Consider the following 25,461-nt stretch of genomic DNA (forward strand, 5'->3'; position numbering starts at 1 on the left):
GGTGAGGGGCTGGCTTGTCTGCTGTGGGCTTTACTGTAGCACATGACCTCACTCAGCTGTTTCACTGGGAGAACGTGTGACCTTAGTGTTTAGTCTGAGTCTTTAGCTCTTTCCTCTTAGGCTGGGCAGACCCCTCAGAAGAATCTTCCAGCCTCCTACACAGAAGGTGTAAGTGCCAGTATTCTGGGAGCCGAGAGGAAGAAGAAGGCTGGGAGCGGAGGGGGGTTGGGTGCTGGGGTCCCTGCACCTGTTTACTATGTAAATATTTTCAGCTGTGCCTACAGTCTCCAGTCCAAAACTGTTCTGACCTCTCCTGGGAATAAACTTCCCGTTTTCTGCTGGAGCGAGAAGGGCAGGTGTAAGTTGCTCAGATAGGGAAGATTTGGGGACCTGACCGCTTCTTAAACATACTTTCAACTCCTGATTCTAGCTTGACCTTGGCCCACACCGGAGGCAGCACCTGTAGTGTCAACTGCTAAAACTTGTGGAGGTTCTGTGTAAATTGGACCCAGTGGGGTAATTCACCCCCCATGTCAGAATTCTGCCTTCCCATACCTGATTAATTGGTTAGTTCTCATCCACTGGATTTTCAGTTTCAAATGTTTTGTTGTAGTTTTCTCCTCTCCTATTTGTCCTTGAGGTGTGTGTGTGTGTGTGTGTGTGTGTGTGTGTGTGTGTGTGTGTATCAGACAGTTTACTGTTTAAGGGTGGCTTTGGGAGAGGAGAAAAATAAATACAGGTGCTCAACATACTACCATTTTCCAGATCATTTAAAACTTTAAAGTCTATTTTTCAAACTTAAAAAACGGAGCGTCAGATTAATATCTTAATTGAATGAGTAAAATCACGTTTAGAGAGCAGTGCTATTCTACACTTGTGCTTACATTAGGGCAGTGCAAGTGGCATGTGTACTGACTGAGGGAAAGGTCTAAAGAGAAGGCTGTCCTGAATTCAGACAAGGCTGTAACCTAAACCACCCATGTGGGCAAACCTAACTTAGCCTGTTCCACTCTGTATTTTTCAAATAACAATGAAGACCTTGAACTTGATATTGGACAAGATGAAAAGGTTGCCTGACAATTCCAAATTGCCTATTTCTCCAACTAAGAAAGTACGGCAGGGCACATTTAGAGTGAATGTTGTACTGTGGCATAATTCACTACCGGTAAGACACACACTGCAGGTGTTTTCCTTATTCACACAATGAGGCTTTACCTAAGAGCAGTTTCTTTAGTAGCTGAATAAAAATCACACTAATGAAGAAAGCACATCACTCAGCAGGTATACATCTAAGCAGTTACTTTATTATGTTTTCAGGAGCATTAAGTAATGAAGGGTAATCAAAGGTAATACATTACTGAAAACACAACTGATTTCTTTCTTTTTAAGACTCTCAATAGCCCTGACAGGTTTGGCTCAGTGGATAGAGAGTCGGCCTGCGGACTGAAGGGTCCCGGGTTCGGTTCCGGTCAAGGGCATGTACCTTGGTTGCGGGCACATTCCCAGTAGGAGTGTGCAGGAGGCAGCTGATCGATGTTTCTCTCTCATCGATGTTTCTAGCTCTCTATCCCTCTCCCTTCCTCTCTGTAGAAAATCAATAAAATATATTTTTAAAAAAAGACTCTCAATAAATTAAGTTGCAGAATATAATCTGGTGTGTGTGTGCATGTGTGCGTACTCACTCAGGATATCGATATATATGCTCAATAAATGTCTAAAATGACTCATACCACCTGCTTGAGAATGGCTACCACTGGGAGTGGGTTAGTCCAGGGGTGGGCAAACTTTTTAACTCGAGGGCCACAATGGGTTCTTAAACTGGACCGGAGGGCCGGAACAAAAGCATGGATGGAGTGTTTGTGTGAACTAATATAAATTCAAAGTAAACATCATTACATAAAAGGGTATGGTGTTGTTTTTTTTTAGTTTTATTCATTTCAAACGGGCCGGATCCGGCCCGCAGGCCGTAGTTTGCCCACGGCTGGGTTAGTCAATTAATTTTTCTTTCTTTCTTTCTTTTTTTTTTTAATATATTTTATTGATTTTTCACAGAGAGGAAGGGAGAGAGATAGAAAATTAGAAACATCGATGAGAGAGAAACATCGATCAGCTGCCTCCTGCACATCTCCCACTGGGGATGTGCCCGCAACCCAGGTACATGCCCTTGACCGGAATCGAACCTGGGACCTTTCAGTCCACAGGCCGACGCTCTATCCACTGAGCCAAACCGGTTTCGGCAATTAATTTTTATTTCTATACTATGAAATTATTACATTGCTCAACTATTACTTTTTTTCAATTAAAAAAAGGAAAAGGAAACCCTTTTTGCTTATCAAGCTGATCATATACACAGCAAGGACTTTTTTTAAATGCCATTAACAGGTATCAGCACATTTGCCTGCACTGGGTACCTGACCAACAGTGTACCCAGGAGAATCCCACATCTCAGAATGGAGAGACACCTCATATCCAATTCAAACCTCAGTAGGGTTATTTTTCATTCATGGTGGGGATGTGAGAATGAATTTGATACTGTATCTATTTCAAACTTTGTGGCCTCCAAGCTTCAACCAATCTATTTTTCAAGCTTCGTTTCACTTTAGGAAAATGTATTGATCTGCCCGGCAAACCATCAGCTCTTCTAAATCATCGGGTAACAGAGTCCTTTGCCAGCAGCTGCGATCACAGTGTCCCTGCTATGTCAGTCTGCTGGACATACTGGAGGTGTTTTCCTGCCCCAGTGGAAGATCTCACAATAAATATTCCTAAAAGTACTAAAACTATGCAATGTGTGTGTTATTTTTAAATCTTGTCTTTTAAAAAAGATTAGCATTTAAGAGACTTATTTTCTTTTTCAGTTTTCTCCTAGAATTTCTAAAATGCTTTCCAATCTCAGCATATAAAGTTTAGAACACCACTAATTAGAAGGGAGGGAGAGAGACACTAACATTGGTGACAAAATCACTAAGCCAGCAATTTCCTGGAAACCTCCACATTGGGTGGCTCAAAACCCTGACCCCCCATCATCCCATTTTCCATTGTTTTCCTCTTTAACGTGCCCTGTGGCCTCCTTCTTGAGTTCCTTGTATAACGGAAAGGGAACAAGAAAGGCAGCAGAGAAGTCCCGCAAATTTCCATTCATAACACCTACAGAGTGACAATGCTCATGGGAGATGATGGATAAAATGGGGTCTAAAACCCAGAATCTGTCCCATGCTGGGCTAGGAGAAGCCTCAAAATTATATGATAAACTATATTACAGTTTCAAGAAAACTAGCTTTAGTCTGGAGGGAAAACCTTCAGACTCTGAATGTTAATCTCTCACTTCCGGTGTCAGATCTTAAAAATCCACACAAAGCGTTACAGCATATCTCCATGAACATTCTAGAGAGTGCTACACTCTCCGCAGCGCCTTCGTTTGTCCCAATCTCCCCTTAGCGTATAAAGGGGAGTCTCTCCTATGTGAGCAATGGGCAGTAAAATTCAAATAACAAACTTTTGTGCTACAACAGACCTGAGGAGTCAGCTGGTTCAACCCTCCAGTTCAGAGGGGGCGTGAGGACCAAGAGAGGAGAGGAACCTGAGATGGGAGAGGAAGGACAGAGCCTGGGTCCCCTCCCACGGCTGAGGGTTCCCACCCAGTTCCTGTCATTTAACTCCTGCTTTATTCCTGTTCCTTCTGGTATGCTGTCTTCCTAGATAAGCAATTTCCCACTGTTCCCATCTCATGGCACACAAACTAATTACAAAAATTCTGCGGCACAACAAAAAACGTATTTTTTGCCGATCTGCCAAAAAATAATAGGTATAATTTTGATTCATTCACATCAGATAGCTATTATTGTGTTGGCTGCTGTCACTTTTTAATTTGACAAAGAGGAAAGAGGTCAGTGCCCTTGACTACACTGTCAGGTATTGCATGTTTTAAAAATTCTTGCGGAGCCCTGGCTAGCGTGGCTCAGTTGGTTGAGCATCGTCCATACACCAAAAGGTTGCTGGTGTGGTTCCCAGTCAGGGCACATGCCCAGGTTGTGGGTTCCATCCCCGGTCAGGTTGCATGCAGGAGGCAACTGATGGATGTTTCTCTCTCACATCAATGTTTCTCTCTATCTCTCTCTTTCCCTCTCCTTCTCCCTTCCTCTCTGAAATAAATAAAAATATATTTTTAAAAAATTCTTGTGGCCCACCAGTTGAAAACTGCTGCCCTAGATGATCACTAACTTGATATTAACTTTAAAATATGGTGGTGATTTTTCTTCACTATTACCACAAATATGCTCACTATATAAAGTGGGGAAGTGCAGCATTTTTCTGTTTTTTGTTCTGTTTTGTTTTTTTGTGGGTTTTTTTTGTTTACATGTGCTTGTTTATAGAGAACTTTGAAAGTACAGAACAGTATAAAGAACCAGAAAAAAAAACATAACCCATAATCCTACCACCTGGGTTCACCATGGTTAACATTTTGGCATATGTCCTTCCAATCTTTTTTCTAAACATTTCATGTAATTAAATTCTTCTGCATGTGTAATTTTACATCCTGCTTTTCTTTTCACTCAGGCATTTTTCCTATTGAACTCAAGACAACTCTGTGTATATTATATTTCTCTCTCTTCAGCAGGAACTCATTATCTGTCAGAAGGGTAATCAGACACTGAAAATCATGGTCACAGTTTTAGTCTGTGGTTTTGGAATACTCTGGGTCTGTTTTATAGAGGCTGTTTTGAAAGTATTTTGTTGCCAAAAAGCTGTATGTACTTTCTTCTGTTTGTTTACTTGGATCCAGAAAAACCTCCCACTTGAAATGCTGTCTGGCCATATCCTGCCCAACACAAGCCAACATCAATACACATGAATATTTGCATTTAAAATAAGATGCACGTAGAAAGTATCCATTTTAAAAGGGAAAATTACACTGAAGCAAAAAATAAAGCTCTATTATATTAAAAAGGCCATAATTAAATGTCACAGACATTCAACCTTGTATCTCCAAATAGGAGATAAAACCCTCTTCCCCACCCCCATTCTTAGGGGCTGGGCCTGGGCAATTTCAATTTGAGAAATATTTCTCCCACAACTCTTACTCAGCCCTGGCTGAATAATACTGTACAAAGATGACTCCCCCTTCCTTAAAACTTGTTCATAAAGGTAAAGACCCAAAGTAGGTTCAATGTTAACCCTCCAATGCTCACCCCACCGTGGGGCTGTCTAGAAGGGTTGGGAGACAATCCACGCTGGAATGAACTGCACATTGGTTGGTGCCTTATCTACAGTGTCATTCAGGCCCAGCTTTTTGTCATACAGCAAGTAATATGCTATTAAAATCCATATAGGAAACCAACTAAACCCATCTACGAGGAGAATTCAATCTCTGCCAATATACTATTAGGAGATTTAAATTGGTTATGCTATAATTAAAATTTAAAAAGACAACATGTGTCAAGTGCATGGCCATATGGCAATTACAAAAGGCTTGCAGATACTCAGGCCAACCTTACAGCAAGGCAAATAAGACAGTCATACTTCCAGCAGTGTTGTAAATAATGTCACAGTGTGGATGCGACACGTGCTTCAACACGGCCTTTGGATGGAAAGGAGGCATTATGCTCCCTCCCAGCCAGCAGTCCTGTCCTTTCTGGACAGGACCAGAGGCCACTCCGACTAAGTGACGATGGCTAGCTCACCAAAGAAGGGAGCAGTCCTTCACCTCCCAGCTGAGCTGGTAAGAAGCCAAGCGCCCTGGCTCAGGTTTAAAGGGTTTTGTGTAACCAGTCCAATCTGAGCTACGACACAGCCCAGTGGTGTTCAGTAACCCACGGCCCGTGAAGACCAATCTGCCAGGAGGAGACATGGTGGAATTGCCACTATTTCCCTTCGCACTAAAGCCCCTCCAGGACCAGCACTGACTGTGTTTCCAAAGGCTTTGCAGCTCATCTCTCTTTCCATTATGGCCACCAAGTTAGGGACATTTACGTCAAAGGGATTTAGAACTATGGATTTAAGAGGAAAAGTTACACCGAAAAGTCTCTAGTTAGTACTGAGCGTTGACCTGCAATGCTGACCATGCAGCCTGGTACAGAGAAAGCATCTGAAGGAGCTCCAGCTCCACCTCTAAGAGAACAACTCTAGCAATCCGTTTCATGCTCCCAGCCCTGAGAAAAGGAGGTAACTCACTTCCCATCGCTGTGGTAAAGGGTGCAGTGTGGCCCAAAGGTACGCAGTCACAGGGTCGCTATTGTAAATCACGTTTGTTCCCAAAAGTTCATTTTTAAAGCCACACAACATCTGTTCCATTGGCCAGGGAAACCTGCTAATTTCTTGTTCCCGAAATTGCCATTTCCAACTGGTTTCTAAGACATCTCAAGAAAGCAATGTATGTTGTTAGTGTTTTAAAAGACTTACCTGCAGGCTGTTGTTCAGCAAATCAAAATCACTGTATCTCCTAATAATCTGTAAGAGACAAGACAGTGGTGTTTTAATTCAGCAAAGACCATCTCTTTTCATTTTCTTATTTAGTATTTATTGGCATCGTAGAGCCTGGGCACTGGCACTAAGGTCCTTAACTTGCTTAACTTGACAGGCCCAGAAAACAGGCCTAGCAGTGTGCCCGAGCCGGCTGGGCCATGGGATACTGCCAGCCAAACTCATAAGACGCCAACAGGATGCCAACAGATAAGAGACAGCAAGGATGTATCTTTTCAGGGCAAATCACCATTTATTTCCTTTTTTTAATTTTTAATGTATTTTATTGAATTTTTACAGAGTGGAAGGGAGAAGGATAGAGAGTTAGAAACACCGATGAGAGAGAAACATCGATCAGCCACCTCCTGCACATCTCCCACTGGGGATGTGCCCTCAACAAGGTACATGCCCTTGACTGGAATCGAACCTGGGACCCCTCAGTCCGCAGGGCGACGCTCTATCCACTGAGCCAAACTGGTCAGGGCGCAAATCACCATTTAAATATCTTTCTTATCAACCAGGCACCTAGAAAGATGACTTAATGATTTACCAAAAAAAGAAAAAGTTTTACTGAACATAAAATCAAAATTAAGGAGGTGGACAGTTTTGAAGCCATTTCATCTTTGACTGAATAAAACGTCCCCCAATTAAGACCCCACCACGCTGGAGACTGGTCCACACCTGCAGGCAGTGAGCCTACAGCCCACACCTCTCCCAGGTTCCCAGTCCCCTGTGAGCAGACAGTCCAGCTTCCATTGTCTATACCTTCTTTCTTAGTTATGCCGATGCCATTGATTAGGCCAGTGATGTTCTTTTCTCATCTCATGGCACACATAAACTAATTACTAAATTTCTGTGGCACATCAAAAAATATATATTTTACCGATCTGACAAAAAAAAATAAGGTGTAATATTGATTCATTCACACCAGATGGCTATGTATTGACTATTGTCAGAATCAGTGCCCCTAAAAAATAAAAATAATAATAATAATAAATATATAAAATCAATAAAATAAAAATAAGTTAGTGCCCCTGACTAAATAGTCAGGTATAGCATGTTTTAAAAATTCTTGTGGCACACCGGTTGAAAATTGCTGTATTAGGCCATCACCAAATTCTACTAGCTCTTCAGGCTCTGGGAAAGAAATTATTTTACTGTTGAATAGTTTGACTTCAACCATTACTGATGGTTCTCAAATGTTAACGTGCAGAAGAATTACCTGGAGGTCACCTAGGACCCTACCACCCAGAATTTAATTCAGTAGGTCTAGGGAATCAAACCTGTGACCTTGGAGTATGGGACAACACAACCAACTGAGCCAAGGCCCAGGAGTGGAATTTTAAATCACTCAGTCTGGAACTGCCTGATCGACATTGGTGAGGTAATCCGCCTGATAAGACCCAGCCTTCGCCTAAGAAAAGGTGTCCTTGCCTGAAATAATCCATTCTTTTAACTTAGTCCCGGCCACCTTGTGCCTATAAGAACTTCCTATTTTGTACATCTCATCGGAGCACCTCTCTAGTTGCTAGATGGGATGCTGCCCAGTTCACAAACCACTTAATAAAGCCAATGAGGACTTCGAATTTACTCTGTTGAATTGTGTTCTTTAACAGAGGTAAGAGTCAAGCTGGGCTGTGAAGGACAAGGTAAGATGGGAGATGGGAAGAAATGGCCTCCACACAGAAGTCAGCCACCCTCTGCAAGTCAACTGGAAAGACCTCTAGATCTACGCAAGAAGTTCTCTCTCTGAGGCCACCACTGAGGAAAACAGAGCCACACCATGAGGGAACCAGCACTAGAAACTGCCCATGAGTGAACTCGGGAGTCCATGAAATGCAGTGTCCAAACTGTATAATGTCCAGGGCACTGTCTCACCTGCCCACCTGGTGGACTGAACCCTAACTTCCCCACCCTGCAGGATGAGGTTTTAACTACTAGGAACAAAACAAGTAACTTGCCTATCCTACTTTGGGTCTAGCCAGAGAACAAAGTCCTAGACACTCTCCATGGTAATATCATATACAAACTAAACCAAATAACTAGCAATAGAAAAGCCTTTTATAATATACATCTAAAAGCTAAAGATCCAGGGGCAGGCTGGAGGGAGTCACTGGGGGGAAAAGGGGACATATGGAATACTTTCAATAACAAAGTTTTTTTAAGCTAAAGATTTATATCTAAAAGAAATGTGATTTATATTTATGCGTGTTTCCATTTTTTCCTGATTTTTAGATGCCACAGTCAGAATTTTGTTGAAAAGTTTAAAACACTTTTCTAATCACACACACACACACACACACAAATGCTTACCTGCCAGCTGTTTTCTACAGAAATTCCTCTTTGAACCCGAATGATATACTCCTAAAAAAAAAAAAAAAAAAAAGCCTCATTTATAAGACATCCAAATCAGAAGATCAAAAACAAGTGAAAATATCAGATAGACTAAATTACTAGAGACAGACAGGGACATTATGTAAAGATAAAAGGGTAATCTACCAGCAAGACATGGCAATTTTAAATGTGTATGCACCAAACACCAGAAATGCAAAATATGTGAAGCAAAAACTAAGAGAAATGAAAGAAGAAACTGACAAATCCACGATTATAGTTGGAGATGTCAACACCCCCCTCTCAGCAATTAATAGAACAACTAAACAAAAGACTAGTAAAAATACAGAGGAACTCAACAATACCATCAACCGACAGCTGACTTAGCATTTTAGAAGACGCCATCCAACAACAGAATATACATTATTTTCCAGAGGATATACAGAGGGCAAATAAACACATGAAAATATCTTAAAGATTACTAGTTGTCAAGCAAATGCAAATTAAGATCACAATGAGATATCATTTTACACCTATAATGGCTGAAACAAAAAATAATAACACCAAATGCTGGCTAGGACATAGAGAAACTGGACCACTCATATATTGTCTATGCGAATGTAAAATAGTACAGCCACTATGAACATAGTTTGGCAGTTTCCTAAAAAATTAAACATGCAACTAGCATACAACACAACAATTGCATCCCCAGGCATTTAGCCCAGTGGAACAAAAATTTACATTCATACAAAAACTTGTACACGAATGTTCATAGCAGCTTTAAGAGCCCCAAAGTAGACACAAACCAGATGTCCTTTAACAGGTGAATGGTTAAACCTTGCTGCATCCAAAGCATGGAATATTACTCAGCAACAAAAGAAATAAACTATGAATACATGCAACATCTTGATGAATCTCCAGAGAATTATGCTGAGTGAAAAAAGCTAATTCCAAAAGATTATAAGCTACAGGTGGTCTCAAATTTATGATTTTTCTTACTACTTTACAATGGTGTAAAAGCGATAAGCACTCAGTAGAAACCCTACTTCAAACTATAAATTTTTATCTTTATCTGGGCTAGCAATATGCATGTGATACTTTCTCATAATGCTGGTCAGCGGTAGTGAGCTCCCAGTCAGCCCCAGGATCACAGGGTAAATCAGATACTCTAAAGTGTACTGCGTTGCCAGCGGTTTTTGAATATCCTGGTTGAGCATGTTTAAGGTAGGCTAGGCGAAGCTATGAGGTTACATGTATTAGAGGCATTTTCGACTTCCGATATTTCCAACTTCGGATGGGTTTATCAGGATGTAACCTCATCATAAGTTGAGATGCATCTGTCTATGATTTCATTTATATAACATTCATGAAATGACAAAATTATAGATATGGAAAACAGATCAGTGGTTGCCAAGAGTTAAGGCAATGGAGTAGTAGGTTACATGCCTCAGTAACTTGTTTCCTGAGCCCATTTCTTCTACCTCTGTGACTTTCTATTTTTTGTTTGTTTTAATCTATCTTTATTGTTGAAAGTATTACAGATGTTCCCTTTTTCCCCCCATTGGCCCCCTCCACCTGGCTCCCGCCCCTTCCCCAGATTTTCGATGTACTATTGTCTGTGTCTGTCTGTATGTGTGTGTGTGTGTGTGTGTGTGTGTGTGTGTGTATATATATAAATGAAAGCTTAGAATTACTCAATTATATGTGCTAATTTCAGCTCTACTATCAGAATGTAAACGCCCAGAAAATTTGCCAGTAAGACAGTTCTGAGAAAATTTCAAAGCTAACGGACTGATCCCATAGACACGTTTTTCTGATGTCTAAAGTTGGGGGGAAATGTTAATTCTCAAAAATCATTTGGAGCATCCACTGCTTCGCTATAATTTACCAGAGAGGAAGTTTAAAGTTTGCACCTGTGTTTTACAAAGATGTTACTGCCATTGCAAACATCAACCAGCACCTATCATGTTCCAATCCCTGTGCTTGGCTCATGCTGGGGATTAACTCCAAACAAGAAAGGTCTAGTCGACCACTGCTCCGTGTTTACCTGGTAGACACATAGTTTAGATTTTTCTTTAAAACTTGGCTATAAAATGGCACACGATAATGTTTGGGAAAAGCCTTTGGCCAAAGGGAAGCAGTAGCTACAAGATAGGGCCCAGCTGGGTGCTGATGTCGGACTGTAATATCCCAAAATGACACATTAACTAATGTTCCTGCCAACACACTCTATGTTTAGGCCAGTGTTCTCCAAAAAGGGTGACTGTGCCCCCGGAGGACAACGGGCAATGTTTGGAGACATCTCTGATTGTCACAGGGAAGGGGAGAGGGTTGCTACTGGAATCTAGTCGACAGAGACCAGGAATGCTGCTCATACCTACAAAGCACAGGACAGCCCCTACAGCAGAGGAGTTCTGGCCCAAATGTCAACAGTGCAGAGGTGGAGAGACTCGGGTTCAGGAGCATTGAGTACCCGAGTTATCCTGGTCCATGGAGGCTTGGGATGCGGGGTGCTGGAGGGGGTCACTTCTATCACCCTCTGCCCTTGGCCACAGCCAACCACAGTGGGTGGTACTTTGAGGCGCTGGTAACTGAGTGTACACACAAGCATTTGTAACATGTGCACATCCACTTAGAAGGTACACTCAGTTACCAGCGCCTCAAAGCGCCACCCACTGTGTTCTCCTGTGAAGACACCTTATGAATGAGGCTCCAGCCCTGGCCAGTTTAGCTCAGTGGATAGAGCATCAGCCCTGAAGGGTCCCAGCACTGATTCGGGTCAAGGGCAAGAACTTCCGTTGCAGGCTCAATCCCCGGCCCCGTCAGGGTGTGTGTGGGAGGCAGCCAATTGATGTGTCTCTCACATTGATGGTTCTCTCTCCCTGTCTCTCCCTCTTCCTTCCACTCTCTCTAAAAAATCAATAGAAAAGTGTCCTCGGGTGAGAATTAACAAACAAACAAAAAAGAATGAGGCTCCAGCCCTGGGCAGCATGGCTTAGTGGTTAGAGCATCGTGCACCAAAGGGTCTTGAGTTCAATTCTGGATCAAAGGCACATTACCTGGATTTCAGGTTCTATCCTGGCCAGGTCAAGGTGTGTGAAGGAGGCACCCCATCAATGTGTCTCTCTCATCTCTCTCTCTCTCTCTCTCTCTCTCTCTCTCTCGCTCTCGCTCTCGCTCTCGCTCTCTCTCTCTCCTCCCTCCCCAGCTCCTTCCTCCCCCCACCTCCTTCCACTCTCTCTAAAAATCAATGGGGAAATATCCTCTGGTGAGAATTAACAACAACAGCAAAAGGATTGAGGCTCAGTGTAGTCCCCACCCTCCACCCCATGCCATCTGCCATGTGGTTACAGATACAGAAAGACAATAGGAAATAAGATAAGGTGATGTTGTTCAGAAATAGTTTATTCCACTTCAGTGGAGCAAGTTCTTCCTTAACTATAAAACATTTGAATTATTTTAGTTTGTTTGATTCCACCATCCAGCCTGACCAAAAACCAAAAAAACCCACAACACTTTCACCTCAAATCTCCAATGCTATAAACTAAAAAACATAGTATGGCTGTCTAATGCTTACAACCAGGCCGCAGTTCTCATTAACGCAGAGAGAAGAGTGTGCTGGAGACCAGCAGAAACCCTACATTGGAAGCCTGGCCTCCACCTCCGGAGCTGGAGTCAGCAGCCAGAATCCTCCAGTGAATCATTCCCAGCTTCGCCACCCTCTGCTGTGGAACAGAGCCTGTGTGTGCAGAACACGGAGGCCCATCAGGCATAGAAGGGGGGCAAAGAGCCCTGCAGGGCAGCCCTGAGTCACACAGACCTATGCCCCCAAACTGTGCCATCTGTTGCCACTTCCCCAAAGGGCCTTCTTCCTGCTCCTCCTCAGGACACCACACCCTTATCTTGGAGGGGCAGGGTGGCTGCTTGTCAAGCCCTAGCATGTGGGCATTTTGGCAAGTCAGTGTGGTCTGGTGCTGAGTTCTTCAAACTGGAAAGGCACCAGGGCCATGTGACTTCTGACTTCAGTAAAAGAATTCATGGAAAGTGAGCACTGATTTTGTGCCAGGAATGTTAGTAAGCTCCTTACTCAATAGTCCTCATTCAATTCTCACAGCTGCCTAGACGGCTGGCGCTCTCAGCTCTCTCAGCTCAGCAAGAGAAAGTGAGCTCTCCAAGGTCACACAGCTAGGAAGCAGCTGACTGGGCACTGGAACCCAACTTGCTGGCTCTAAGGCCATCCAACCTGCCAGTCATGGCTGGCAGCCCCGTGCCCATGAAGATGGGGGTCCTCACTAGCCTGTGGTATTCAGGTGGTTCACCCCGAATGGTGTAGACCTATGGACTCTTAGCCCGAGACCCTGGGGGTAGAGCTGTCATTGCCACACCATTGATTAATGCTCCCAACATAAGCCATTTTCCAAGTAAGCGTCCTTATTGGCATTTTGTGTTTCCTGAGTTTCCAAAAAAGATATTTAAGATTTCACTACACAGTAGCTGGTATGTAAAGCTGCCTCAGTTTGGTGAGATTTTAGGAAAATCACGGAAGAAAATTTATTTTGAATCTGTCTGGCTCCAAATTACTTTAGTGAGGCTACAAACACAGACCACTTTGAAAGAAATGTGTTAAAAGAACTAAAGCCAAAACTTAAGCAAAGCTTCAAGCCAGCCTAACCCACGTAATTCTTCTCTAACCCACATAATTTTCTCTCTTCCCTTTTGGCACAGCGATTGGATTTACCCTGAGACTCAAAGTACAGAAAGACGGGGAAGCTCTTCGGAGAGATGTTACACAGAACCTGTCAGCGTTCCCACATGTCTACCTCTAAAGCACAGGCTCTCAACTCAGCTGCATTCTAGAATCACCAAAGAGAACTTAAAAAATGTTTTTAATGTTTTTATCTTATTTTATTGCTATATATAGATATAAAGATAAATTTTGTTTATTTCAGAGAGGAAGGGAGAGGGAGAGAGAGATAGAAACATTCATGATGAGAGAGAATCATGGATCGGCTGCCTCCTGCACACCCCCTACTGGGGATCGAGCCTGCAACCTGGGCATGCGCCCTTGAATGGAATCGACCCCAGGACCCTTCAGTCCACAGGCTGATGCTCTATCCACTGAGCCAAGCCCTCTAGGGCTTACTGCTTTTTAGAGAGAGAGGAAGGGAGAGGGGGAGAGAGAGAAAAAAATCTATGTGAGAAACATTGACTGGTTGCCTCCAGGTATGTGCCCTAACCAGGAATTAAACCACAACCTTTTGGTGTACCAGATAATGCCCCAACCCACTGAGCAACCCGGCCAGGGCACCTAGAGAATTTTTAAAAAAGATACCTACTAATACCCTACTGTCCGAGATTCTGACTTAATTTGCCTGGGCTGAGGCACAGGCATTAGTAGGACTTAAAACTTCCCCAGGTGAGTCTACTGTGCTGCCAGGGGTGAGAATCATGGTTCTAAAACCTCTTGAATAGGAAGCAGCTTCACACTACAAAAATAAAAGCCTTCTCAAGAGAGGAAGGAAACAAGTGAACCAGCACCCACCAAACCCACCAACCCTCGGTCTCCTGCAGCCCCCACCTCCCGCTCCTCAGGAGCACTCCGCTCTCCTGTCTTCTTGGGCAAAGGGCGTACCCATCCCAAGCCCTCAAGGGCCCTGTAGTGGTGGCTTCCACAGACACCACTCACCATCCGTCAATGGCCCTGTAGGTGAGCCCGGAAGAGCCGCTCGCTCATTTACAGCTGGGACATGCGTCTGCGAGAGGACGGGGGCCTTGGTTAGAGAGTGCCAGTGCTAGATCGGGGCCAGAGGTCTGTCTCCAGCGCCCACTAACTAACTACCCCGCTCCCCTGGGTTCCCTCCCAACCGGCTTCCTCCTCCAAAAGCCCTGCAAAGAACGCTGAGCACGAGTGGCCCTGCTGGACAGCCCACACTATATGCTACCTCACGGCTCAGGAGCCTTCCACGGACCCACGGCCACAGGATAGAACCCACACGCCCTGGCCTAGCTTCCACGTGCTTCGACCACCTGACCCTTTCTACCACTAGACTATCCTAGCTCTTTCTTTGTACGTAAACCCTCCTGTACCCAGTCAGACTTTTTGTATCTAAACACTCTTAATGCCCTTGCTTTGCTGTTCTGCCTATTCAAGACTTAGTCCAACCTTTTCATCATGGTACTGCTATTTTTGCCCCATGTCTGTCTGTGTTTGGGAATCTCTCCAACTGGATTAAGTTCTTCATGGGCTGGAATCACACATTTCTTTGTATTCCAAATAGCAACCAGCACAAGGTCAGGCCAATCGCAGAAGCATAACAAACACTCACTGATGAATATTTGTTGACGGATGGCTTGCACCTCTGGCAACGAGGAAGCATAATGCCCCTTTCCATGTGCGCCACCATCCAGGTCAAATAGCACTCTCAAGAAAATCTCCAGTGATCGCCCAAGCCCTCAGACTAAATCAATATTCAAACCCACAGTCACACAACACAACTGCAGTGGGCAGCCTCACCCTGAAGGACAGCAAGGTTTCTAAGGAAGTTCTCAGTTGCAGGACTTGTGCTCAGCTCACTGGCCACCTGCCTGGCTGCTTACGGTCCTTAATATCTCACTTAGAATTCATGATTACTCTTTGATCTGCTAAATATTCAGTATTTATCATTGTCTTATTTGCAGATTCTCAGTGCTGAAACGTACCTATGCTTAACTTTAATTGCTGTTCAGTCCAATAATGTGCAAAACCTGCCCTCCCAAAACCAACGAAAACATTAAGGATATTAAAAGCATCTGAAGAATCACCATTATCTTGACCTGCATTGTGGCAGGGGAGGGAAGCCAAGTGCATCTCCTTTTCGACTAAAATAAATTTCATTTGAAATCTAACTGTTGGGATCATAGAACCGTGTGCTTTAAGTTTATGCAAAACAAATTCTCCAGTTTCTAGTCTGTGCTCACAGAAGGGACGAGGAACACAGCACAAGCATGCTTTGATTCCTGAAGGGCAATGCAGGGTCCTATCCCCTGTGGCTCAGTCCTCTCCCTTCTTCCGGCCTTTTGAAGTCAATGCTCTTCTCTGTGGGACAGGCTCCTGCCCTGCCAGAGGGGGGCCAGTCTCCACACCGACTTCAAAGACAGCCCATGTTCCAGCGAGAGAAATACTGCAAAGCAGTATCACAAATTCTCCTCACCTCAGACATGACTACAGAATGGATACAGCACTTTCAAGAGCAGTTCCTGTAGCATTCTACAGTACAATGACCTTTAAATGACACCAAAGCAGATTACATAATTTGTAAGATGGGGACCCAGTATTCTATCTTACAACCAAGCAATAAAAGAAAAACCTTCAACAATATGAGGTTCAATTAAATAGTAATTAAAAATGAAATGTAAGCTTAACCAGTTCAATAATCCTCCCATCCCTTGCGCCAACACCCTAAAAGTGTAGAAACAGACACAGTGAACCACTCACCACATTGTGGGACTGCCAAAAAAGACAGTCAAATACGCAAACTCCAATCTGATTGGAGAGAGTGATTTTTCTGTGGGCTCTGGCAGCTCAGGTGGCCACCTCCCCTTCCCTAGTGCCCTCAGCTGGCACCAGCCCCGGTACCTGCCAGGACTGAAGTGCACCTCTCCTGGGGCCACCTCGCTGCGAGGAGCGCCGAGGAATAACAAAAAGCAGCCATTACCTCTGAACATGGGAATCCATTTCATCAGTCTCTGACTTCTAACAGGGAGTGCCACACTCCAGCCTCTACTGTCCCAGCTTCTGCACCACTTTCAAAGAGGGCTCATTAAAAAGCCTGCCCCTCAAATAACCTGGGCATCAACACCAGAGAAACTGTAAGTTACTTATGGTTTATCCATTTAGTAGAAGAATATGCAAGCCTTTATAAAGGTGTTTTAAAGTATTTTTTTATTACATGGGGAAAGGTGTTATGCTATAATGTTAAATATAATAAAAAGGATAAAAAATTCTGTGATAACTTTGACAGGAAGAGGGAATTACACCAAATGGTAACAGTTGTTGTCTCTGGAGATAAAAATTATGTGTTGCTTAAATTCTCTTAGCTAATTTTTCTATATTTTTCAGGATATCCTCAATGAGCATATATTATTTTTCTAATCAGGAAAAACAAGTTTTTAAAAAGTTCTTTGGTTTGCTACACATGTGATTTAAAACATGCTACTTTAGCCTGGCCGGCATGGCTCAGTAGTTGAGTATCAACCTATGAACCAGGAGGTCAACTGTTCAATTCCCAGTCAGGGCACATGCCTGGGATGCAGGCTCGGTCCCCAGAGGGGGACTTACAGGAGGCAGCCAATCAATGATGCTCCCATCATTGATATTTTATCTATCTCTCCCTCTCCCTTCTGCTCCGAAATCAATAAAAATATTTTTAAAAAATAAAAATAAAGCACACTACTTTAACATAAGGGTTCCTGAGTGATGAGATAAGGACTGAGACAATCTGAGCTTGGTAAGAGCACGGTGTGGAAAAAACCAAGATGGCGGCATATATAAACACCGGAGTTTGCTGCCTTCAACAACCACTTCAAAAATACAGCTAAAAGACTGAACAGACATCATCCAGAACCACAGGAAGGCTGGCTGAGTAGAAATTCTCCAACTAGAAGGAAAGAGAAAAGCATACCGAGACTCAGAGGAGGCGCAGTGCGGAAGTAAAATACTAAGATACAGAGGCACACACGGAGGGGGCTGGCGACTGAGGGCACAGTTGTCGTTTTCAATCGGGAGGGAGTCTCAGGCTCTGAGCTCCAGTTCTGGGCAAGTCTCTGGGGACCCAGACTCATACGGGAGAAGCGGGACTGTCTGGCATCGGTTGGAACTCGAGGGTAGCTTTCTCTCGGAGAGACACTGAGAAGCTGGGCCTCTGAGAGCAGCCATAACTGCTAGCCCCACCCCACATCCCTAGAGATCCAGGAGCCAGTGTACCCAGAGGTCAGAGTGGGACCATCCAGTTTGCAGCTCCATGGAACCATAAAGGACACACTCAGGGGGCAGACTCAGTGAGCACCAAAGCCCCATTGAAGCAAGTCTTGCCCCGGAGGGGTGTCTCCAGCACAGAAGTTCTCCCACTGCAGACACAGCTGATTCTCATAGCCAATTGGCCTGGAGGTCAATTCCTCCAAGTGATACCTACAACAATCAAGGCTTAACTACAACAAGACTGTGCACAAAGCCCACAAGGGGGTGCACCAAGAGTGTCCTCCTCAGGTAATTGGGGAGTCTGAACCACTGGGCCCTAGAGGACACTTAGCACAGAAAACCACTTTACCAACACAGGGAAGCATAAAAAATGCGTAGACAAAGAAAAAGGACACAAATGACAGAAATGGAGGAAAGAAAACGACTGGATATAGAGTTCAAAACCACACTTTTAATGTTTTTCAAGAATTTTCTAGAAACTGCTGATAAACTTAATGAGACCTACAAGAAATCTAATGAGACCCTCAAGGTTGTGACAAAGGACCAACTAGAAATTAAGCATACGCTGACTGAAATAAAGAATATTATACAGACTCCCAACAGCAGACTAAAGATCGCAAGAATCAAGTCAACGATTTGAAATACGAAGCAAAAAACACCCAACCAGAAAAGCAAAATGAAAAAAGAATCCAAAAATACGAAGATAGGTAAGGAGCCTCTGGGACAGCTTCAAGTGTGCCAACATCCAAATTATAGGGGTGCCAGAAGAAGAGAGAGAGCAAGATATTGAAAACCTATTTGAAAAAATAATGACAGAAAACTTCCCCCACCTGGTGAAAGAAATAGACTTACAGGTCCAGGAAGCACAGAGAACCTCAAACAAAAGGAATCCAAAGAGGACCACACCAAGACACATCATAATTAAAATGCCAAGAGCAAAAGACAAAGAGAGAATCTTAAGAGCAGCAAGAGAAAGAAAGTCAGTTACCTACAAGGGAGGGCAAGAAATATTCAAAGTGATGAATGCCAAGAATCTACAACCAAGACTACTTTATCCAGCAAAGCTATCATTCAGAATTGAAGATCAGATAAAGAGCTTCACAGATAAGAAAAAGCTAAAGCAGTTCATCACCACCAAACCAGGATTATATGAAATGCTGAAAGGTATCCTTTAAGAAGAGGAAGAAGAAGAAAAAGGTAAAGATACAAATTATGAACAACCAATACACATCTATCAACAAGTGAATCTGAAAATTAAGTGAATAATCTGATGAATAGAATGAACTGGTGATTATAATAGAATCAGGGACATAGAAAGGGAGTGGACTGACTATTCTTGGGGGAGAAAGGGGTGAAGGGGATGCAGGAAGAGACTGGACAAAAATCGTGCATCTAAGGATGAGGACAGTGGGTGGGGAGTAAGGGAGGAGAGTGGGGTGGGAACTGGGTGGAGGGGAATTATCGGGGGAAAAAAGAGGAACAAATGTAATAATCTGAACAATAAAGATTTAATTAATAAAAAAAAAAGAGCACGGTGTATTATCAATGATAAATGCAAACGATCAGCTTTCTTCCTTTGGTGAGGGAACTGTTTAGTCATTTTACGACTCATCAGCACTTTTACTGGGGAGACAAGGAAACAGGGAAATAAAAGTCAAATAAAGTAACCCTTTCACTGGCATCAGGGGTGGTAACCATTTGGTGGGAGCCCTAGCTGGTTTGGCTCAGTGGATAGAGCCCTGGCCTGTGGACTGAAGGGTCCTGGGTTCGATTCCAGTCAAGGGCACATGCCCCGGTTTTGGGCTTGATCCCCAGTAGAGAGTTTGCAGGAGGCAGCCAATCAATGATTCTCTTTCATCATTGATGTTTCTAGCTCTCTCTCCCTCTCCCTTTCTCTCTGAAATCAATAAAAATACATTTAAAAAAATTTAGTGGGAAAAAAGCTCGAAATTATGAGTTCAAGTCAAACGAGGGGAATCCCTACTGGTTTCAATAATTTATAGTAGAACCAGTCACCATCACTAAGGCTCACGGAGAGGCTACACATAAACTTATTCTACAGAAGCTAAAAATGTCAGTGTTCTCCTGCGACACTAGTTCCCATTCATAACCAGCCACGTGACTCTGAGCCGTGTGCCGTGTAACCCCTCAGAGCTCACGGTAGTAACTGTTTATGGAGCACTTACTCTACGCCTTCAGCTTATTGCATCTCCCAGCAATGCTTGGAGGTGTCACTACCTCTCTTTTACGAGAACCCCAAGGCTCAGAGAGCATAAATGCCTTAAACAAGTATACTGCTAAGTGATAACAGTGGACTTCACCATGGGCCTGTGTGGCACAGGGCACAACAGTTCCTACATTCTGCGGCCTTGGGCAGAATGCTTTCACATCACATACCCTCTCAGCTTGATGAACAGAGGTGAGCTGAACAGGCAGAACCAGTCCATCAGGTCAGGAAGAAGCTGGAGGAGTGAGGGGCGGATGCAGACAAGAACCCTGGGGAGAGGGGAGGGTGTAAAATGACCTAACATAGCTGTAAGCTCTCAGGACCCCGCCTGGCTTAGTCTCCTGACTTTAACATCCCTGCACTTTGTAACCCTCCTCCAACGACACGTACACAGGCTGCTGTCTGTAAACCTGGCGGAATGTGACCTGGCACTGCATAGAAGCCGCTGCAAATAAGGATGCAATGCTCTCCTCGCCATGTTAAATAAGCCACGTGAACATAGGCAGGTTCTGAAGAAGCGGAAAGGAGCATTTTTATATGAGTGTGCCTCAAGGAGACATCAGGGTTATGGAGTACCCAGCAGTGTGAGTGGCAGTTCATTTCAGTTGTGCCAAAATGGAACTGGCTCTTGGAGTAGGTTGTTTTGCTTCCACACTATGCTCCTGTTAAAAGTTAACCACAGCTTGTGGCACAGTGAGTGAGCCTCCCTCCTGTTACAAGCCACGGAGACTATGGTCGCAGTGGACACAAAGCCCCACTGGGGGCAGGGCTAGCGGGTCCTCTCTAGCTCAGCCTCTCTCTACGGTTCAGCGGTTAGAAGGAAGGACTGGCCTAAGGCTGTAGCGTCCAACATGGTAGCCACTATGAACATCGGGCTTGTACCACTGAGGGACCGAATTTTAAACTTCATTAACTTAAAGTAGTCTAGTGACAACAGTGCTGGACAGTACAGTTATAGCTACTTATTTGCAGATGTAAACATAAATTTTTTTAAATGTAAGCATATTAAACACTATTATGATTTGCTTTATTTCTACTTAAAATACTAAATGAATCTCTTTCCATACTAGTATTATTTTTCATGTCTATATCTGTGCTGTCCAATATAGAAGCCAAAAGCTATTGAACACAAGTCCAATTGAGATGTGTTGTAATTGTAAAATATACATGATTTCAAAAATTTTGTACGACATAATGAACATAAAACATATTAATAATTTTTAGACTGACTACCTGTTGAAATGATAATATTTTGGACACAATAGGTTATATAAAATTAATTTCACCTGTTTCTTTTTATTTTTTAAATGTGGCTACTAAAAACTTTTTAATTATATAGGTGATTTGCATTATGTTTCCACTGGACCGCACTACCTAAGGCCTCCACTGTATGTAATGAATTAACTTTGAGAACTGAGAAAACAGTTACCCAAATCAGTGTCTGGTGGGTTAGTAACAGTTTAGAACATGATGGACAACTAGAGGCTCTGGAAGGTGTTTCAGGATTTATGTGTTAATGCCAATGAGGTTTCTATTTTATTTCTACTTTTTAAAAAATCCATCAATAAAGTGAATTATTTAAATATCTTCTCACTTTACCCTTAGCTGGTTTGGCTCAGTGGACAGAGCATTGGCCTGAGGACTGAAGGGTCCCGGGTTCAATTTCGGACAAGGGCACGTATCTTGGTTGCAGGCTCAATCTCCAGCCCTGGTCAGATGCGTGCAGGAGGCAACCAATCGATGTGTCTCTCTGAGTCTCTCCCTCTCCCTTCCACTCTCATAAATAAATAAATAAATAAATGAAAAAATGACCTTGGGTGAGGATTAAGAAATATTCTCTCCCTTTAGCTGAGACTAAGAGCCTCAAGTATGCACTCAGGAAGTCTGGGAAGGGTCATGGAGATCAAAAGAGCGTGGTCATGATTCAGTTGGTTTATCATGGTTTTGACCATCACACAGCTTTATAACTGACTTTGCTCTTTGTCATATATGATTTCATTTACACCCATAATGGACTATGACTAAAGGCAGGCTTAAGGAATGCCAAAAGCAAAACATGAGTTAGTGAGAAGTTAGAAATATGAGAAGTAGAATCATCGTCAAACTGGTAATTCTGCCAATTGTTTGAGATGCTCTTTGCCAGTGCCTTAAGTTGTAGTCATTTTGTCACAATTCTTATGTCTTTAATATTTCAAAAACCTTATAATTCAGATCCCACACATTAATATCAGTTTTAATAATGCACTGATCTGAATAAAATACTTTTTAGATTTAAAATAATTTCCCTGGGGGTGAGCGGGTGCGGGGGTTCAATCAGTATAACAATGAAAGGAGTTTGTAAGTTAAAGAGAAACAGGGGCCTGGCTGGTGTGGCTCAGCTGTTGAGCGGCGACCTATGAACCAGGAGGTCATGGTTCGATTCCAGGCTGGGTTGCAGGACTCGGTCCCCAGTGGGGGGCATGTAGGAGGCAGCTGATCAGTGATTCTCTTTCATCATTGAGGTTTCTCCCTCTCCCTTCCTCTCTGAAATCAATTTTATATATATATAAATATATATATATATAAATAAATAAATATATATATATATACATATATATATATATATATATGTATATATTAAACCCTCCGACAAAGGTGTGTCTGTGGGTTTTGTCTTTGGGCATGTAAGAACTGGAGGCAAAGAAATGCGGACTTGGAGAAGTCTGGAGCCAGCTTGCTCCCTGCAGGCTCAAGATCAGCCATCCCACATAGGAAAAAAGAAAAAACAAACAAACAAACTATATATATATATATATATATGTGTGTGTGTGTGTGTGTGTGTGTGTGTGTGTGTGTGTATTTTTTTTTTTTTAAAGAAAAGAAAAACAGGGGAGTGGGGATTTACAACATGTCCTCTGAAAGGCTGTAAAGCCTTTCCTAATTCCCTAAACCCAGGGGGTCCTGGGTGGACGGAGCTACTCCCACAGTGCCCTCACCGCTCCCAGGCAGACCAGCAGCGCATTCAATACCTTCCATCACCTTTGGTTTCGGTGTCTGCCACCTCTGTGAGCTCCCTGTTTCATTCATCATTCATTGTAACTCACAGCACAGTGCCTGGCACACAAGACACTCTTCACAAGTGCTTGCTAATGTTCCCAGCCCCTTAGAGGCTTTCTGACATAGACACAGAGAAAACTGTCCAACCCCAGGGTACATACACGTCCACTTCGGGGAAAGGAAGCAGCTGGGCTATAGAGAACACCGTGCCTTTCCCAGGGAGCAGCATTCTGAAGGTGGCAGTCACCTCCCAGCCATTCCCTGTGTTCTGCTGGGTCTGTGGGTGCTGCACACTGGCCCAATCCCTGGCCTGACACTAAAGGTCTAGCGTGAGCAGGCCCAATTCAGGCTTCATTTCCCTCTGTTTGGGCAAACAGGAAAGGGTGCATGCAAGTGTGTGCCTGCGTGCGTGTGTGCATGTGCTTGTGCGTACGTGCTAAAGTGCAATGGCCTACAGTGCAATGAGTCCCTGCCCAGGAATCACTTGCCACGGCAGGGGGGGGGGGGGGGGGGGACGGCTCAAAGGAAGGCACTGGATGGAACACTGCTTTTCCTTTTCACCTCTGCAGGTGGTTCTTAGATATTTTTACATACAGGATTATGCCATACCAACACGCCATTCATCCCCTCTCTCCACCACCAGAAAAAAACCTCAACTGAATTAATAAGGAGAGAAATGACCTGCTTTTGATGAGCCATGTCAAAGAAATGCAGGCAGCCTTGTTTAGACCTCACAGACAGAGGTGCTGTGATAAGCAGGCGGAGCCCTGGCTAGGCCTCAGGCACCCTGCTTCCCGCACTCCAAGTCAGCTAGGCAAGCTGCAACCTATAGCAATTTTTCACACCAACAGGACATAATTCATCTGCTATTCTAAGTATAGGATTTTCATAAAGTAGGGTATCCTGTGGTTGTGTACACATTAAAATGCACTTATCTCACCAACTAAAATAAGTAATTCTCCAAGTTTACAGTTCTTAATAATTTTCCCAACAGGGATCCAGAGCCTAAGAGCAGGTTTTAGGTCAGTGAGGTTCTGAGAAACATGTGTTTATGGAGAATCTGTCCCTCTGAGAAGATCCTTAAAGGAGCAGATCTGAAGAGCTAAAGACCTTGTGCTTAGAATACATCCCAAGTTTAGCACCTTGCAATGTTATAAAACTTTCCAGGGTAAAGTCTAAAGGGCTCAAGGGTTCTTTTCAGAGTAATAAAAATGTTATAAAATTGATTATGGTGATAGATACAGAATTCTGTGAATAAACTAAAAGCCATTGAGTTGTTTATCTTAAATGGGTAAAATGAATGGTATGTGCATTACACAAAGCTGTTTAAAAAAAAAAAAAACTTTCCAGGAAGAATTCCCCAAACTAGCATGTTAATAAACAGAAGAGTACTCTCTTGGCCATCTCGATTATCTGAAGACAACAATGACAATGGAATTCCCTTTTGCTCTCAACTGCACCCCGTTAGTAAGTAAGCAGGAAGCAACACGATATCTTGACCTTCAGCCAGAAGCAGCCAGATCTTCCACGAATTTGGTAGTCAGCAAGATCAGCTGGAGACAAATGGTCCATCTGCACAAACTCTTCCCTTCCTGCAGTCCACGTATTTACCCTGTAAGTGCTTGTCCCGTGGTCCTTAATCAAAAATTTCAAACTGAAAATGATGGGCCCTGTTATCTCTTCTGAAAAGAAGTGGCACCTTCATGTCCCCCTCCCAAGTGCATGTCATTCATGAAAGAAGTCTCTGACAAGGACGGCTTCCAGTGTAAGAGGAAAAACAATGAAAAAAGCCTATTGCTCTCCCTCCCACAACATCCCAAACACTTAAGCACTTCTGAGCTCTAGAACAATGTTCGGGTCCAGGTCTCTCATTTCAGGATGCCAAAGGCTGGAACGTAAAGGAGCTTCATTTCTTTCTTTCTATTTTTAACATTTTTATTGATTTCAGAGAGAAAGGGAGAGGGAGAGGGAGAGGGAGAGGGAGAGGAAGAGGGAGAGGGAGAGGGAGAGGGAGAGGGAGAGGGAGAGGGAGAGGGAGAGGGAGAGGGAGAGGGAGAGGGAGAGGGAGAGGGAGAGGGAGAGGGAGAGGGAGAGGGAGAGGGAGAGAGAGAGAGAGAGAGAGAGAGAGAGAGAGAGAGAGAACATCAATGATGAGAGAGAATCATTGATTGGCTGCCTCCTGCAGGCCCCACATTGGGGATCGAGCCCAAGACGTGGGCATGTGCCCTGACCAGGAATCACATCCCAACCCCCTGGTTCATACGTCGACACTTAACCACTGAGCCATGCTGGCCGGGCAGAGTTTCATTTCATGTGAAGCCGCCAGAAACCTCTAGCAGCCTGAAAAAGAACCTGCGTGCAGTGGGTTTGTATGACTTACTCCAAACGGCCTCATTTAGACCCTAAATCAAAATTCTGTATTTTGGACAATCTCAAGATCACAATCCATATG

General features: G+C 43.6%; 1 protein-coding gene and 1 non-coding gene across 14 annotated transcripts in view; one reads left to right on the top strand and one right to left on the bottom strand.

The window, feature by feature from the left end:
* The window catches only part of PXK (PX domain containing serine/threonine kinase like), a 74,532-nt gene that overhangs the window by 41,731 nt on the left and 7,340 nt on the right, over nt 1-25,461 (bottom strand). For 9 of the 13 annotated variants that reach the window (XM_036331746.1, XM_036331745.1, XM_036331744.1 and 6 more), the window contains 2 exons: nt 8,773-8,823; nt 6,400-6,447 (listed from right to left, as the gene is read on the bottom strand). In XM_036331746.1, coding sequence (XP_036187639.1) covers nt 6,400-6,447; nt 8,773-8,823 — 99 coding nt within the window. The other 4 variants (XM_036331755.1, XM_036331753.1, XM_036331754.1 and 1 more) reach the window with 3 other exon arrangements.
* LOC118668684 lies at nt 22,595-22,724 on the top strand. The gene has a single exon (XR_004971705.1). It is a non-coding gene; the product is annotated as a small nucleolar RNA SNORA38 (small nucleolar RNA).

This window comes from Myotis myotis, unplaced genomic scaffold, assembly GCF_014108235.1.
Source record: "Myotis myotis isolate mMyoMyo1 unplaced genomic scaffold, mMyoMyo1.p scaffold_m19_p_13, whole genome shotgun sequence".
Taxonomy (NCBI): domain Eukaryota; kingdom Metazoa; phylum Chordata; class Mammalia; order Chiroptera; family Vespertilionidae; genus Myotis; species Myotis myotis.